The sequence below is a fragment of the Protopterus annectens genome, chromosome 10.part0 (assembly GCF_019279795.1).
Source record: "Protopterus annectens isolate FY-2018-M chromosome 10.part0, PAN1.0, whole genome shotgun sequence".
Lineage (NCBI taxonomy): Eukaryota > Metazoa > Chordata > Ceratodontiformes > Protopteridae > Protopterus > Protopterus annectens.
In genome coordinates this window covers 1500725481-1500744223 of record NC_056744.1, presented here as the reverse complement: position 1 = coordinate 1500744223, position 18743 = coordinate 1500725481, and the positions used below count along the sequence as shown (strand labels likewise).

At 36.7% G+C, this 18743-nt stretch overlaps 1 protein-coding gene across 1 annotated transcript; it reads right to left on the bottom strand.

Annotated features, from left to right (window-relative positions):
* Positions 1-1092: 1092 nt before the first annotated feature.
* Positions 1093-17927, bottom strand: LOC122813689 (zinc-binding protein A33-like). The gene is made up of 3 exons (XM_044086145.1): positions 17854-17927; positions 17612-17736; positions 1093-2412 (listed from the first exon to the last, which is right to left on the bottom strand). The coding sequence occupies exons 2-3, from the start codon at positions 17631-17633 to the stop codon at positions 1886-1888; spliced, it is 549 nt and encodes a 182-aa protein (XP_043942080.1). The 5' UTR covers positions 17634-17736; positions 17854-17927; the 3' UTR covers positions 1093-1885.
* Positions 17928-18743: the final 816 nt, after the last annotated feature.

Below are 18743 nucleotides of genomic sequence, written 5' to 3'. Positions count from 1 at the left end.
TTTTTTGCCCATCAAATTCTAATAAGACTAAAACCAATTAAGTAATAACTTTGTATTTAACAGAAATACAACTTAGAACTTTAGTAAGTCTGGCTAAGTATTTCTGCTAGATTTAACATGTTTTTCCAAGAGGAAATAGCTATGCTTACAAATCTTAAACAAGCCCTGACTGTAAATAAAGTCCATTTCATTAGTGTCTAATTCTTTCACAATAATTTCATGTTGAACAGACAAGATTATAATTGAGTCTCCAGTTATAACAAATGTATTGTGTCCTTGAAATGTATTCAAGACATTTTAGAAGAGAACATATCATAATTCTTTAAAATACATGAAAAGTTGTAGCTATACCCAAGTACAAGCTGGTTACAAAATGTGATGGCACAAATTTTTAAAGCTGTTAACCAACTCTGAATCTGTTACCTCAAGAATCATGAATAAAGCATAAGTATTAAGGGACAAAAGTCTCAAAAGGAATATTTGAAATATTGGTAGTGATTTGACAATATAATGTGCCTTAGCATGCATTTTCTGAAGACTAAAAAGTTTTAGAATTTTTGTCAAATATAAATAGCTTACTGTAATCTTCACAACTGTCTCTCAAAATCAAAACATTTAAGGGGGTACAACAAAAATCTGAGCCAGCATTCGAGATAATTCCAAAAATCGGGGAAGGGTAGTGGTACTTCAGTGTGATATGGCAGGAAGTCAGTTACACTTCTGTAGTTTTCCATAGAGTTCTGTGGTGACTACAGGCATGGAACAGCACCACATGCAAAGCTTCATCTAATAAGTCAGGTTTATACACAAGCAACTTGCTATTACAAAGCTGGTTACAACTAGGTTGTTTTATATGAACTGTACATTTTCCCTAGATTTCAGAATATAATTGGCTCAGTCCATGTAATATAAAGCAATAAGAAAACAATGCAATTATTCATATTTAACGTTCTGTTTAATTATAATGGAACTGGCATCATAGGACTAAAGCATTATCAACTTATAACATAATACACCCAAAACTTAATGTGGTATATATTAAAGGGAAACATAACAGATGGATGACGCCTACCCTTACCAATGCCTACTGCATGCAGATTGTCATCACTGACCAGACTGCACCATCACATCACCTGATAGTGCAGACCATCAGCCCATTTAAATTAGTTTTTATATAAAATAACCAGTGATACTCCTTTCTGAATGACAATACAAGTAGAATCCATTCTTTGAGTGTGAAGAGGTGTTTTTTGCAGATGTTGAAACTTTTTAGTGCTAGGGCAGCCCATGCTTTTAAATCTTGAGTGTTTACTACATCCAACAGGGTGCAGTATCAGAATCTACTATAACATGTGGCTCTAATCTAATTAGTGGTGTAAAGATAGCTTGAGGAAGAATTTGATGTTATCAGCAAAACAAAGGCGGTTAAAAACACCAACAAGTTAGAATTAGAGTTTGCTTTTACAAAATTCACCTTCAGATTTTGTAAAAAAAAAATCAGCTCTGAAAACTAAAGTACTTATAAGTACTTATATTGTTCATGTACTATCAGCAGTAATATTCATGTCAAAACATCACCTTTAATATGTACTTCGTGCACATCCTAAATTCAGTTTCAAAACTTTGACTTACATTAAGACTAATATAAAACTTTATGAAACTCCTAAAAGGTTTAACAGGAGTATCTTCTGAAAAGGCACTTTGCTCTTGATTCCATTACCTTCAAACTTGCTATTTTTAATACAATCTACTCATAATAATGACATCATCCAATAAAAGTAGTTCTCTCATTTTTCATTCTTTATGATGAATTTATACATCTACACTCCATGGAACAGAAACACCTGACATCTTGTGTCAGCACATTAAAGCTTTCCAATATCAACTATAATTTCAAGTGAAACATATTCAGGGGCTCTGTGTTAGACCCAGGACAGAAGCAAGGGTAGAGTATCCCATTGAAGGCATCGGAGAAGGTGTAGATGTGGGACATGCCATCAGCATTATAAAACGACATCTGTCCCCCCTCGTAGTCCAGGTATGTGCCAATCCTCTGGGGTTTCACACTCAGGCTGAGAAGCTTTTCTGATGATTCACTTGCCGTATATGCATTTCCACTCCTGCAGACACCCCAGTATCCATTCTCAGGGTTCATGATGAAGTTTCCTTTCCTGTTGATGGACTCTTTGACAACACCCAAAAACCAGACAATCTTGTCCCCTACAACCACCTCCCAGTAGTGCCTTCCTGATGTGAATCCCTGTGATCCCAGCACAAAGAGTCTGGGATCAAACCTCTTAGGATTGTAAGGGAGCCGCTGTCCAAGGATACTATATCTCACACTAGTCATGTCCTCAGACAGAATGAGATTAGGGTGTGCTGTCTCAGGGTCCAAGGAAAGATTGAAGACATCTGAAAAAAAAATAAAAGTTATAATTATTATTATTAATTTAGAACTGCCATAAAACAGAAAGTACATCAGCTAAATATTAAAGTTTACAATGAAAGGTACATGTTTTCATACCCTAATCGTTCTGTTTCACTTATAAATAACACTCTAACCGCTATAACGGACTTTGCATACATATAATACATTGGTGATATATTACAAAAACAAACTTATTGCACGTGTGCTGTAATGGAAAAAAGCCGATTATACTACTGAGCAGAAAAAAGCACGGACAGCACATGATAAGAGAAATAAAAAGCACAGATTTATTCCACAATTCCAGCCAGATATACGTAAGCGCTTTCGGCAGGTTCAAATAACCCGCCTTCTTCAGACAACCACGAATTTCCAAAACATTTATTATATATACATTCATGTTAAAATTCATTAACCTATCAAAGTGAAGTGCATTCTACAATTGAATAAAACCATGACAACCTTAAAGAACTGAAAAGTAATGGTCTAAATGCCTTGTTGCATTACTAACCTTGAAAGTCAAAACAAGTTCTTTAAGAAACATTCGAAATATTATGAACTTGAAACCTTGTCCATATATAAATACAAACAATTATTATATTCATTGATGCTTCATATTTGCATACAGTTGATATTATTATAAAACCTGTTAGGGTATTACTACTACTGAAGCCATGTACAAAGAGGGAACCCAAAGTTAATTTTATACATAAATTTTTGCAAACCATATCTGAAACTTCACTTTATACTACTGTTTGCAGTTAAAGCCTATAACTGTAAACACATATTATGTTAACAGAATTGAACAGAAAAATGTACAAAAAGGTTTGTTTTGCAATATTAATAAATTTAAACATTGGTGACCATTTGATGCCAATGTTATTAACTAAATTCCTCCACTCTAATGATGTTATGAATTAAAGCAGAGAAACTAATATAACAAATATAATGCCCACTTACAAGTAAAATACAATAAACAAGTAAATAATAAAAATGTACCTTGATATAATTTAAAAATGGCTCCTAGCAACTCATTAATTCTAGGTAATAGTTACATCTTATTATTGCAAATGCCATTTAACTTATTTTAACCCTATACGGGGTTTTAATAATAATTAATAAAAGTAGATATACTCATAATGAAGTTATGATTATGACTATAGTTGTTTACCTATTAAGAGATAGCCATTTTAATACGCATTTGATAGAAAGGCTTTCATTAATGCCAGGGGAGACATGAGCCCTGGTCCTGATCTGCCAAAGCAGTTCATCGATCTCTAGCAAAATCTGCCATGGCCCTCCTCTTAGATCAATCTCACGCTGTTGTAATACGAAAAAATGGAACCCATGGCCTGGGGACTCAAGGCAATGCCTTGCAAGAGCATTATTAACATCAAGTTTTTTGACAGCATATTGATGTTCGTAGATTCTGTTTTTTAGCCTTCTCTCGGTCTTACCGATATAGAAGGCTTTACAAGAATTGCAAATAGCTGCATAAATGATGGCTTTAGAATCACAATCATAATGCCCATTACACTTATATTCTTTCTCATTTATTGTGCATGCTGTTGTTACTCTAATGAATTTACATTGTGGACATACACCACATCTAAACATACCCCACTGTCTATTAGACCTACGAACTGTGTTTCTTTGAAAAATGCTCTTCAAATTTCCCCCCTTCTGTATGTAATCTTGGGGCAATCCCCCAATACCGAACACAATGTTTTATCTTCCTTTATTATCTCCCAATTTTTATTCACAACTTCTCTGATTCTAAAAGCAGATTTTGCTAGAGATCGATGAACTGCTTTGGCAGATCAGGACCAGGGCTCATGTCTCCCCTGGCATTAATGAAAGCCTTTCTATCAAATGCGTATTAAAATGGCTATCTCTTAATAGGTAAACAACTATAGTCATAATCATAATTTCATTATGAGTATATCTACTTTTATTAATTATTATTAAAACCCCGTATAGGGTTAAAATAAGTTAAATGGCATTTGCAATAATAAGATGTAACTATTACCTAGAATTAATGAGTTGCTAGGAGCCATTTTTAAATTATATCAAGGTACATTTTTATTATTTACTTGTTTATTGTATTTTACTTGTAAGTGGGCATTATATTTGTTATATTAGTTTCTCTGCTTTAATTCATAACATCATTAGAGTGGAGGAATTTAGTTAATAACATTGGCATCAAATGGTCACCAATGTTTAAATTTATTACTATTGCAAAACAAACCTTTTGTACATTTTTCTGTTCAATTCTGTTAACATAATATGTGTTTACAGTTATAGGCTTTAACTGCAAACAGTAGTATAAAGTGAAGTTTCAGATATGGTTTGCAAAAATTTATGTATAAAATTAACTTTGGGTTCCCTCTTTGTACATGGCTTCAGTAGTAGTAATACCCTAACAGGTTTTATAATAATATCAACTGTATGCAAATATGAAGCATCAATGAATATAATAATTGTTTGTATTTATATATGGACAAGGTTTCAAGTTCATAATATTTCGAATGTTTCTTAAAGAACTTGTTTTGACTTTCAAGGTTAGTAATGCAACAAGGCATTTAGACCATTACTTTTCAGTTCTTTAAGGTTGTCATGGTTTTATTCAATTGTAGAATGCACTTCACTTTGATAGGTTAATGAATTTTAACATGAATGTATATAATAAATGTTTTGGAAATTCGTGGTTGTCTGAAGAAGGCGGGTTATTTGAACCTGCCGAAAGCGCTTACGTATATCTGGCTGGAATTGTGGAATAAATCTGTGCTTTTTATTTCTCTTATCGTGTGCTGTCCGTGCTTTTTGCTGGTTTAGTTTTACTTGGTTTGGTGTGTGGATATTGTTTTTATGGCGGACGACACCGGAGAAGGAAGCACATTTCCTACAGCAACACCGCGAGTTTTAAGGCATGATAGTAATGACTCACAGCCTAATCTAACGCAGCTGATTGAGGTGCTTTTGCACCGAGTGGATGCCTTAACCCAGAAGGTAAATGCCTTTTCAAATTTGGCTGACCCACAACAGTTTCGACATTGCAATAACATCAATAACAGCTCTTCCACTGCTGTTTCCGACGCAGGATCTATCCCCAACGGACAAGGTTCACCCAGGCTGGTTTCTTTGCCACAAACCAGCAGTGATGAGACTGCCAGGAGTCCGCAACAACCTCTGCCATCTGTGGTCAGTCAACCTTTGAGAACCGTAGCGGGACCGTCGGAACAGGACAGAAGGTATGGTTCAGCTAACCAGCAGGTTGACGGTATACCTGCTTTAAACAGCTTCCTAAATAATAACCGTTTTTTTTGCTGTTAACAATTCTACGGAAGGTAATACAATACCTTCCGTGGCTGAAAACAATTACTTAGACATTAAGATCGATATGCTGGACACAAAGTTATTTAAATTTAAAAAGCTCCAGCTAGAGACCGCCTATTTAGAAGAATGTATAAGAAACAAAGTGGTTCCCAAAGGGCTACGCCAGTGGCGCTTCCCGGCTGGTCTAACTGGGTCTTCTTCTTTTTACAAAGAGCTTATCGAGCTTTTTGATAGGCAAGGTTTTGAGTTTTTACATGCTTTAATTGCCTATTATAATACTGATATCAGTAAGCTGAAAAATGAATTGGAGCTATTGGAAATTGATATTAAATCACATGCTGACTTTATTAAATATAAACATGACTACTGTAGAGTGTTTGTTAGCATCAATGCTAGCATTGATAAATTGATTGCTAACAAGAAAAAGAAGTTAGCACGTGATATTAGAGAGTATGCTAATAATGAAGCCTATCCGAAATTAACACAGGCTCAAATTCCAACAGGAGCCTATTTACCAACTGATCTCTCTCATGTTGAGCAAACTAGGACTACTACGAACAACATCAATAATAATGGGGGTAATAATAGACCACCTGTTAGACGTAGTCCAAGACTTAATGGCAATAACAACAACAATAACAACTTTATGGTAACAGATGGCGAATTACCCTCTGTTTCCACAGACTTTCCTGGTATCAACAACAATCTAGACAACCAGGATTTTCAGATGGTCAACAATTACAGGGCCAACTCTCGCCCTCAACCTCAGAGACAGAACACTTCAACGAACAGGAGACGTGGCCGCAGGAGATGACACAAGAGCAGCGCATTGGAATAGATCCAATTGTGTATAAAAGCTCTTCTGGTGACTTTACAGTATACAATTACACTTGCCTGAATATTGCACAAGATATCATTGATTTTTTAGCTAAGGACTTTTCCTTTGTCCCAGGTCGTAACATGGATATAGGTAGACTGATTGTTGACTTGAAAGTTTTCATACGGAAATTAAATCTAAACCAACTAATGGGTAATAATTCATCAGCTGGTAGTCTACTTAGAGTGGCTAGTACCTATAATCCACCCTTATATGGTACTTTACAAACATTTGAAAAAATTTGCGAAATGGACCTATGGGCTATTAGAAATCAAACCATATATAGTACTCAAAAAAATCTGTACAATATTACCCCCTTACAAAAAGATTTTATAGACATGGTAAAAGATTGTCAGATTAGGGTTATGAAACCCGATAAGGGTGGGGGTCTAGCCTTTATGGACCATTATAAATATGCTGAGTACCTGGTTGCACATCTGGAGTCACCAGCTTATCAAATTTCATCTATCAATGAAATCAATGGAGCCTATAGAAAAATTAATAGCATGCTTTATGATTTACTTTTGGAGGGATACATTAACACTGAAACTCTCAACTACCTCACTATGCCAGCTCCAAAAATTCCACTCTTTTTTGGTACCCCGAAACTCCATAAAGGACTTACTTCGCCCTCATTTAGACCAATAATAGATGGTAGAGGGTCTATTACTCAGGGATGTGCCAAGTATGTGGATAATATTCTGAAGCCTTTGATCAACTCAGAAATGCACATATGCAAAGATTCTTGGTCCTTCCTCAAAAATATCAATACCCTCATATATAATGACAGTATGTTATTCCTTACTATTGACATTAGGGACCTATATACTGTCATTCCCCAACAAATTGGTCTTGCTTGGGTCAGAGAGTTCATGTTGCGTAAAAATGTTGATCATGATGTCATCAATTTGATTGAAACTCTCTTAGAAATTGTATTGTCTAACAATTTCTTCACCTTTGAGGGGAAGTTTTATTTACAAACTTCGGGTGTAGCTATGGGCTCGCCCTGCGGGGGTTCTTTTGCCAACGCAGTCCTAGCCCATTGGGAGTTTAATTACCTATTTAAAGAAGAACTGTTTTCAAAACATGTCTCCTGGTATACACGATACCAGGATGACATTTTTTGTATATGGGAAGGTCATAGTGACCTGATCCCGTCATTTATAGAGAACATCACTAAACTAACTGATTTTCTTGAATTCACATATAAATTTGATGACACAGAGATTAATTATCTTGACATCACATTAATTAAAGATCCGTCTAAACAAAAGCTAAAAAGTAAAATATTTAGGAAGTCAACATATTCTAATGCTTTTCTTCATTTTTCCAGTAACCACCCCTACCACCAAAAGAAATCGGTGGTTAAGGGTCAGATGGTGAGGGCAGCCCGTATGGTGAGTGATCCAGATGACTTCCATTTAGAATGTAACAACCTATTTGATATGTTCATTGCCAGAGGTTATCCCCAGCGACTACTATCTAACATCTTAACTGAAGTCACTAATAAAAGGCAGATTGGACACTTTATGCCCTTGCTCTCTGACCAAAGTAATAATGATCTACAATACTTGAATGATCATTTACACTCAACAACTTCAGGTAACATCAATTCTATAAGTGAAAACAACAGATTCAATACTAGTTTTATACAGACTTATTGTTTTGATTCTTTTAGAATCAGAGAAGTTGTGAATAAAAATTGGGAGATAATAAAGGAAGATAAAACATTGTGTTCGGTATTGGGGGATTGCCCCAAGATTACATACAGAAGGGGGGAAAATTTGAAGAGCATTTTTCAAAGAAACACAGTTCGTAGGTCTAATAGACAGTGGGGTATGTTTAGATGTGGTGTATGTCCACAATGTAAATTCATTAGAGTAACAACAGCATGCACAATAAATGAGAAAGAATATAAGTGTAATGGGCATTATGATTGTGATTCTAAAGCCATCATTTATGCAGCTATTTGCAATTCTTGTAAAGCCTTCTATATCGGTAAGACCGAGAGAAGGCTAAAAAACAGAATCTACGAACATCAATATGCTGTCAAAAAACTTGATGTTAATAATGCTCTTGCAAGGCATTGCCTTGAGTCCCCAGGCCATGGGTTCCATTTTTCAGATTACAACAGCGTGAGATTGATCTAAGAGGAGGGCCATGGCAGATTTTGCTAGAGATCGATGAACTGCTTTGGCAGATCAGGACCAGGGCTCATGTCTCCCCTGGCATTAATGAAAGCCTTTCTATCAAATGCGTATTAAAATGGCTATCTCTTAATAGGTAAACAACTATAGTCATAATCATAACTTCATTATGAGTATATCTACTTTTATTAATTATTATTAAAACCCCGTATAGGGTTAAAATAAGTTAAATGGCATTTGCAATAATAAGATGTAACTATTACCTAGAATTAATGAGTTGCTAGGAGCCATTTTTAAATTATATCAAGGTACATTTTTATTATTTACTTGTTTATTGTATTTTACTTGTAAGTGGGCATTATATTTGTTATATTAGTTTCTCTGCTTTAATTCATAACATCATTAGAGTGGAGGAATTTAGTTAATAACATTGGCATCAAATGGTCACCAATGTTTAAATTTATTAATATTGCAAAACAAACCTTTTTGTACATTTTTCTGTTCAATTCTGTTAACATAATATGTGTTTACAGTTATAGGCTTTAACTGCAAACAGTAGTATAAAGTGAAGTTTCAGATATGGTTTGCAAAAATTTATGTATAAAATTAACTTTGGGTTCCCTCTTTGTACATGGCTTCAGTAGTAGTAATACCCTAACAGGTTTTATAATAATATCAACTGTATGCAAATATGAAGCATCAATGAATATAATAATTGTTTGTATTTATATATGGACAAGGTTTCAAGTTCATAATATTTCAATGTTTCTTAAAGAACTTGTTTTGACTTTCAAGGTTAGTAATGCAACAAGGCATTTAGACCATTACTTTTCAGTTCTTTAAGGTTGTCATGGTTTTATTCAATTGTAGAATGCACTTCACTTTGATAGGTTAATGAATTTTAACATGAATGTATATAATAAATGTTTTGGAAATTCGTGGTTGTCTGAAGAAGGCGGGTTATTTGAACCTGCCGAAAGCGCTTACGTATATCTGGCTGGAATTGTGGAATAAATCTGTGCTTTTTATTTCTCTTATCGTGTGCTGTCCGTGCTTTTTGCTGGTTTAGTTTTACTTGGTTTGGTGTGTGGATATTGTTTTTATGACTACTGAGCAGAAGCCATATTCCAGGTAAACGTATGCCTTACTGGAAAGACAGATAGCCAGACAGACAAACAGAGTTAGACAGATATAAAGCTTTGGTATGGGTTTGGGATAATGGTTAAAATGTTTACTTCACAGGCATAATGTACAGGGTTTGTCACCTTTGGTCACTGTCGGGAGATTGGCTAGCCATGTAATAGTCTGCAGACTGATTGCCTAGCCTTTACTTCTGAACCTATACATACAGATGAAAGGGACAGAGACACAGGCAGAAATGTATGCTAAAGACAATGAAGTACAACATACACAGGCTGGATCGTGCTTCGAGGAAGGGGGGTGAGGTAGCTGTACTCTATAAATCTGAGTTGAATGTCACCATAGATGTAATACAACCTCCTCATTAATAACTCTGAGATTCTTGCCACCAAATTGCAACTTAATAAAAATAAATGCATTAATATCATCTGTATGTACATTCCCCCAGGTAACAATATATCTACATTTAAAGATATCCTGTACTGGATATCATGTCACTATCCCCAAGAAACCCTACTACTTGGAGACTAACATAGACTGGGGCACCTGTTCCTTAGAATCCCCAACCACCCATATTAACCTGCATGCATTTACACAAATCATATCCACCCCTAGCAGGATAGGTAAACCCAACCAAAAAGAAAGTGTACTTGACTGGGTACTCAGTCACCCCCAACTGTACACCTCTGGTACCCTCCTTAATGGCCTAAGTGATCACCTTCTCACATATGTAATTAAGCACAAAACCATTAATTCCTAACAACCCTTACTCAGAAAGGTTAGAAACAATAAAAACTTTGACCCTGCCAAATTCCAACAAGAACTAAACTCATGTAATTGGTCTATTCTAAAACACCTCCCCTTAGAGGAAGCAGTAGCATACTTTAACAACAAATTCCTTGAGATCCTTTATTTGCATGCACCTGTTCGTTCAAAGAAAACCAAGGCAAAAACTGCACCATGGCTTTCTATAGAGTCTAAACTCAAAATTACCCTTAGAAACAAAGCATGGGCTTTATGGCGTTCTTCTAAAGACCCTCAAGATCACATTAAATACAGGCAATCCAGGAACGAAACCAAAAAATCAATTTTACAAGACAAAAAATACTACTGTAATTTACAGACAGTAAATCAAAATAACCCTCAGAAGTTTTGGGCAGGTTTAAATAATCTACTACATCCTGGACAAACATCAACCCCAATCCCTGCTGCTACTATTGATAAAACCCCTGAAGAGGTTTCTGATAGTTTTAACCAATTCTTTACTGAGACAATTCAAGCCCTAGCTAGCCAATTACCTCCTAGCTCCCCTGGTCCAGAAAGTAGCACCCCTAGAAACCTACTTGTGTTCAGCTTCCAACCAGTCGCCACTTCACTTATCCAAAAAATTAAAACCCATGACACTTTCTGCTGATCAACTCCCTGCCGAGTACCTACAAAAATCAGCTGATGCTATTGCTTACCCCATCTCAATACTAATCAATCGAACCATAGTAGAAGCTAAAATTCCCACCATCTGGAAAATATCCTATGTAATCCCACTTCAAAGGAGGCAGCTCTACTGAATTCTCCAATTATAGGCCAATAGCTATACTCTCTCCACTTGCAAAGATTATGGAAAAATGTATTCATAGACAACTCATGCACCCCCTAATCCAAAATCGCCTTATGGCAGACACTCAGCATGGCTTCCGTCCTCATCACAGCACTACTTCAGCCCTCCTAGCCTTTACTAACACCATAAACCATAATCAGAACAATAATTATATATCCTCAGTCTTTCCAAGGCATTCGATATGGTTGATCACCAACTTTTAATCCACAACCTGCAAACATTCTGTCTAGATACTGGAGCGCTCCAATGGTTTCAGTCCTACCTGAATGGTCGACAGCAGGCTGTCCTCTGGCAGAACAAACTCTCTAACCTTCTACCTAACACCCACGGAGTACTGCAAGGCTCTATACTAGGGCCCTTGCTGTTCTCCATCTTCATTAACGACCTTTATACTGTCATCCAAAAAGTCAGTTGTATCCAATATGCTGATGACTCTACTCTGATTTGCTCAGCCACATCTCCGGTAGAGTTATGGTCAGCTACCCAGACAACCTTTAATACAATAGAAAACTGGCTTTCTGAACATAGTCTGATCCTAAATCCCAAAAAAACTAAAATGCTGTTATTTTCACCAACACGTAGGTCTACCACTTTCACCTTTACCATAAAATCAAATGATGGCACAATAATCTCCCCTGACCCATCTACAAAACTATTAGACAATAATCTCAAATTTGACCTACATGTTAACCAAACTATCAAAACCCATCAATAAAAAACTAGGGTCACTTTACAGAATAAAAGCCTTCCTAACCCCTCTAGCTAAAATTGCCATAGCTCGCTCTCACCTTCTTTCAACCCTTCTGTATGCATCCCCCCTCTACTCTCAAATTTGAACAAGACTGTCCTTAACAAACTCTCAATTTGCTACAACCACATTGCCAGGTTTGCCACTGGGCTGCCTTTTAGGACACATCATTGCATCAATCTAAATCAGCTTGGTTGGCTTGAACCACCTAGCCTAATCCAGTATAACCAACTGATTATGGCCTATAAAATCCTCTGTAATCCGGACAATACTCCTGCACTTAAAAATATTATCACCCCCTATAACAATCCTAGACCACTTCGATCCTCTAACAAACTACTAATTCAGACTAGCAAAATTAATAACACAGCCGGTGATTCTCTTTGCAAACTCTGTAAGTAGATCCTGGAACTCTTCCAGCTGATATTACCTTACTTTCCACCTTAGGTCAATTTAAAACTAGACTCAAACAACATTTGTCACTTAACTGGCTATGTCAATGTATCAAGCCTGGCTAACTCGAATGTGTAAAAATCTGTTAACCAGTTTACTGTGTAATTTAATTTAATCCTGATTTGTGCTCAGGACTAACTGTAATCTGTGGAACTTGTTTAACTTGCTTACTTATGTAATCTCTGTAAATAGTCTGTTTGTATTATGTAATGCTGTATCTGCTTACCCTTGGAGCTTTTCTCCCCGGGCCTCCGCTGAAAATGGACATGCATCCAGTCGGACTATCCCGGTCAACAAATGTAAAATAAAAATAAAATAAATATAGATTTTCATACCCCATGACATTTTACTGGGATGGCACAATTAGCATAACTGAGAGGGACAGAAAGCGTGCATGTGTAATATGGGAACACTATAGCATAACTCGACGTGGACAATTGGAAGGACAGTAAAATATGTGACAGTAATTACCAGTTATTACCAAAAATTACCTTCTGACAGCTATTTCTGGCTATATTAAATTATTTTATTCTAATGCTGGTTGCCAGCCTGAAGACACATGGGCGAACATACTGAGTGTACTGCTAATGTACTCAGTACACTACTAGTGACAAAGGCTCAGCTGCATGGGGGAAAGAATGAGCAGGTACTCCTCTCTAATAAGATGACAGAATAAATGCTGCAAGTGCTTATGGTCTATTTCACTCCAACAGCAGCACTCACAAATTTAAACAGCATTGATGCTATGAGCATATACGTGACAGCAGTGCTAGGAAGCTGACACACTGCACATTTCTGTGACTTATAACAGTACTGGAAATAAAACAACATAAGCATTACTACCTGCAGTATGAGGTGCACCTGGATTTCCAACACCTTCTCCATGGTGGACACCTATATCCAATGTCCAGATAAGGTGATCCATACAGCTACTTCACATGCTGAGCACTTCCAAATCAGAGGAATGAGGGTGTTGGTATTCAGAGAGCAGAAAACCAATCACTCCCTCCCTGGGAAACAGTGAGTGACCCCTGCCATTCCCTAAACTCACACTAGAATGAAAGTAACTGATGTAATGTTCACACGCACAGTGCCTCAGCATTATATGTTGTTATACTCCGTAATACATTAATTGTTTCAAACTAAGTAATTTCTTCTATGAGCACAAAGTAAACAGTAAATGACCTTAATCTATTACTGTGATAACAATGGCAAAGAGGTAACTAAAATGTTCAGTTTTTATTTGCTTGAGACCTTAGCTTATTACTTAGTGCTTAGTGCTTTTATTTTAAAGGTTATTTCTTGATACTGACACCCAGGATAATGTTAGGCATATATGTGCATCTGGGATTACATATTTTAACACATAATCAGGGGAATCTTAGCTAGGGACAGCAGGTGACAGTTGTACCACAGCTCCTGTGAATGAAAGGTACATACTGATAGCCATGGTCTCAGCACTCTTATTCCTGCTCTTTTACAGTCCTACAAAATCAAGTGTTAAAAGGATACAGGCAGGGAAACCTATGACAGAAATTAGGGACTCACAGACTCGCTCACTACACTCGTAGACTGAATCGCTTTTATACACATCAGCAAGGGAAATTCTGCATGAATACATCGCCAACTCGAGCACTATTCACACTCTTGAGTCTGTCCTGCGTATAGCCATCCCTCTCAGTCAACTTTTCTTTTCTGATTGAGTCAATATACGACTTAGTCAAGGAAACAGACACTACAAAACAGAAAGCAGAGACTAGCACAGTGGCACACAGGTCTGACGTGCCTAAAGTATCTTGCTGTTCCCAACCTCGCATCTTGTGTACCAAAAGGAACTCAGGACTTGAGAGTTGAATTATTAAAGCTCCTAGTTTGATGTTAATTGTATGTACAGTTACCCCAAGTGCCTTCCTTGAGATGCGGTGGGAATACAAAAAAATGAAACTAAAACGCTGACTTCAGTACAAATCGAAGTACATGAGACCCCAGGATTATTAACTGTGTAGATAAATGATCCTTCATTGTGAATTCTTTTCAGCCATAACATGGGATACAAAGAGCAAATGTCTTCTTTTCTTTGCAATTTTCAGTTCTGAAGTCAAAGCAGGGAGACAACTCTGGATTACAAAATACAGACAAGACTAAGGTAGACAGTATTATTACATGACTAGTATATGCAGCAGTGCTACAAGATGGCTTAGATAAGATATAAACATGGGGTAATTAAAGCATCTTCTGTGCAACAAAATGTACCACCTCCAGCTTTGAGACTGAATAAAGAAATACCACTTAATTGCAAAATGAATTTTAAATAAAGGGAACCAAGAATATAATAATATCCCTAGGGACCATGGGAGATTACAAGCTTCATTTCCATCACACCCATACCTCTGAACTGATGTTCATGGATGTCTGAGGTTTTGTTTCCTAATCCATTCTAAAACTTCTGATTTGGAGAGAAAAGGTTATGTATATTATACTCAACAAGTAATGAAGAGTTACAGGCTTCTTTTACTTGAGAAAATGCATGTTAATTCACATTCTCTTTTTTTGGCAACTTTTCCAAGTTAATAGTAATAACATTTTTTTTTTTTTTTACAAAAAAAGTGTCCCTTATTTGAAGCATTTATTCCTATTTCTGGATTTGTCCCAGATTCTGGGTGTAAGAGGTTGAGAGCAATGACCACAGCATTGCCTCAGCTGTGACAAAGGCTTTCAGGGTAGCCCATATAATACACTTTAAGCACTATCTGCTCCAGTGAAGTCATTATCCATCTATGCAATGCAATGATCTGTCCAATTCCTGAATTTAGCAAGGCATTCTGTAGCCTACTCATCAAATATGAGCTGTAGCTTTTGAAAACCAACAAATTCAGAATAAGGAAACTTCACGGGTGAAGACATTCTAATATACTTCAGCAGACTACTCACGAAAAACTTCCGTCTTGTCTTGAAAGCAGTGTCATACTCTGTTGAGCAGCGGTTTTAGGTGCCAACACACAATGCCTATGATGTCTATGGGAAAAGATCTGTACAGTTTTGAAGCAAGTTAACAAAATATTAGTAACCTCAACAATGAGCTCAGTGAATACATGAGATACTGAATAAACGGATTTTACTGGTCTTGTCGTTTGGTTTTTGGAGCTGCTTCTTTTACCTTGTTGTTTCAATACATGAGATACTACCTACAAAGGAAAACCGCAATCAAACTTTGAAGCAGAAAAAAAATCACAATTGAACCACTTCAGTGTCCATGACTACTGTCCATATATTCTAGAACAAGAACAGAAAACACTCAACCAAAAAGTTTTCATTTTCAGACACTCCGGTCCAGTTTTCATTTCCTGGGACCATGTGCAATAATCCAGTCTCAAGATATAGTATACAGACGTAGCACATCAGATTCAAAACAGTCAAAATACCCAGGTGATAATGTCATAAAAATTGTTGATTAGACAAGTGTTCTCTTTGCTATAACAATGGTATATACAGTCTGCAGAAAAGCAGAGCTGTCATAACAGTTAAGGTCTTTGCCTCCCAAGCATGAGGAACCTTTGTCTAAAGCCTGTATGGAGTCAACTGTTCTTCCAATCTGTGTGGGGTTCCTCCCAACTCTCAAAAACAAGCTAGCCATTTCCAGCTGAAACTCACCCAAAAACTGAATGGAGTCATAGACAGCAGTAAAGATTGTAGGTGGTGCCTATTGGGGAAGAGATATGTAGGCTAGCTGCACTAAGCATTAATAGTGTTGCAGGCTATCCTATAGTTAGGAGAACACTGATCACAGACTGAGTGCTGTCACAGAGCTAGACACTCAATGCTGGAAAAAATGGTATTTGGTTATGCTGATTAATGTCAACAATAAAGGGCATGGTTATTCACCAGTGATAAGTGGGGCTATGGACCTGGTCTACTCTAAAGTACACATGGGACCCATGTACCTATATTGGCCTTTGTGTGCCTGTCATATGGCCCACAGTCCTAAGTCAATAAACTGAAGGTCAGCCGGTGTCCAGTTGCCCAGTCAGGGTTACATGGTACAGCTCTGTTGACTGAAAGCTGGTTGTAAAAACAATCAGCCTGCCAAATATGAACTAAGGATTTCTACACTCTGTATACGTTCACTGACAGGATACAGCTCGGAACTACATGGAACTGGACATCCTCTGTATTGAGGAGAAGAGATGGAAGGGCAGTGCAGCAAAGCCTGGTGCTGACATGTTCACTTGCATCAGCTCAAGGCATACTATACTCTCAGCCACACACTTATGAGGGATAACATCACTGCCCTCAAATTACCAAGCCCACATTAACCAGTTTTGCAGCAACTGGTATCATGCAAGTCTCTATCTGCATAAAAGTAGGTTGGCATGAAGGGAACACCCCCCCCCCCCCCACAGAATTAGTCAGATAGCATAAACCATTCATGCTAGGGTTTTAAAGGGATTGAGTTACTATTAAAAATGGTTCTCTAGGTCATGTTCCGTGCTTTACGCCACTATGCCAAGGAGCCAGGACATTGTGGTAACCAAATGGAAAATGGAACAGTGTTTATGAAGCAATATTATTCAAACTTGAGCAAAGAAAACAGACTAGCTACTCATTGCTGTTGCAATCACTTACACATACAGTAATTATTCAAAACTGCAAACACGCAAAGTCAGTCTTTCAGGAATACTTATTCTGCTTTCATGACAAACTTCAACATTATTAGAAAGGCATTCAAATAAGGTATACAAAATGGGAAATACTTCCAAAATATTGTAATCGAAATATTGGCAATTAAATAAAAACTAAAGCTGCAGATTATAACAGGCTACAGAAAAAAAGTTTTGTTGAAGTCTAATTGTGCACAAATGGTTTTACTTACTAGGATTAAGGATGGATTCCATCTCCTTCCACACACCATACTGCAGAGGGCCTTTGTATACCCCTAGACTCAGATTGTGGGTCACAACACTTTGGCTTTCATTTTCTGCTTGGTCTTTTGAAAATCTGTGGAATGATCCAGTAAGGAAAACAAAGGACACATCTAAGGTACTAATAATCAAGGTGGCATAATCCTGTGTGTGCAGTAATATTAAGAACTTGATAAAATGCTTCTTTACGTACCTCTCTAGGACTTCCTTGATTTCCTATATTAGAAAAAGTAGAAAAAAGCAATATTGACTAAACATTTATTATAGCATACTATGACATAACTACTAGATAAGCAGAGCGAATGATACTTTTCTATTATATCACTGTTCTAGCTAACAGCAGATCATCATCAGTACATACTCTCTATACCAATTACTTTGTTTTACATTTTTATTATTAGCAAGCCAACATCACTGCCATGGTGACAAAGGAGTCATAAGAGAATATAACCAATCTGCACAGTGTCCGAGAAGAAATAGCAATATTTACACAATGAAACATTTTATATGGATGTTGAAGAGTGAAATGCAACCTTAATTTAGATTTCATGGCAGGAATTCTGCTAATTAACTAGGCCTGCAGCAAACAATTAGGATGGATCACCAAATGCAAACGTCTGTGCATTAAGGCTCTAATTGTGAGTAGCTTAGTTGTTGTTGTTGTTATTTACAGGTTCTTAGTGATGGGTTGTTTTCAGCACTATGAATATTTAGAACATATTGCAAATAAATTAACAGATATCTGGCCTTCTGCAAGGTTAACTACCACCACTTCACCATCATCTGGAAATCTTGGTCCTGCAGATTCCTGGTCTTATGCTGATTAAAACACAGTAATCATTACTAACTGATTTATTTATTTAAATACTTATTTAACTTACTTCCTTATTTATTAATTACCTTTGGTTTACCGGGATGGTCTGACTGGGCTTCCAGGCTCGTTTTCAGTGGAGGCCCGGAGAGAAAAACTCCATTACAAAGAATTTACAGAGGAAAAAAAAGGATCAGTTTCAGTAGAAATGGGTTTTAGAATCATCTAATAGGTAATGCAGTCAAAGTGGAACATAATACAACTTGATTTAT